A 273-nucleotide genomic window follows, 5' to 3' on the forward strand; every position below is an offset into this window, starting at 1 on the left:
AAACACATACACTAGACTTATCATAAAGCAAACCCGCGTCTTATCTTTCAATAAACCTATTTTTAAACTTGTAAAGAGGTTTAGCAAGCACTCACCTTCAGCACTTCCCTCCAGGTAATGGGGATGAACATCTCGACCCGACCTTCATAATCGTACTCGGTAAAATTGGCGTTCAAAATGTTCATATTGCATTTGAATACGGTACCTCCTTCTTGCTCATCTTGTCCTGTGGGGCAGAAGGAAAGGGGAGAGGGAGAAATAGATTGGTAAGAC

General features: G+C 41.8%; 1 protein-coding gene across 1 annotated transcript in view; it reads right to left on the minus strand.

Annotated features, from left to right (window-relative positions):
• Positions 1–273, minus strand: part of LOC119592394 (neuropeptide FF receptor 1-like) — a 97,236-nt gene that overhangs the window by 90,745 nt on the left and 6,218 nt on the right. The window contains exon 2 of the mRNA XM_037941215.1: positions 96–226. Within this exon, the coding sequence (XP_037797143.1) occupies positions 96–185 (90 nt within the window). The 5' untranslated portion in view covers positions 186–226. The remainder of the gene's footprint in view (positions 1–95; positions 227–273) is intronic.

Source organism: Penaeus monodon, chromosome 30 (assembly GCF_015228065.2).
Source record: "Penaeus monodon isolate SGIC_2016 chromosome 30, NSTDA_Pmon_1, whole genome shotgun sequence".
Lineage (NCBI taxonomy): Eukaryota > Metazoa > Arthropoda > Malacostraca > Decapoda > Penaeidae > Penaeus > Penaeus monodon.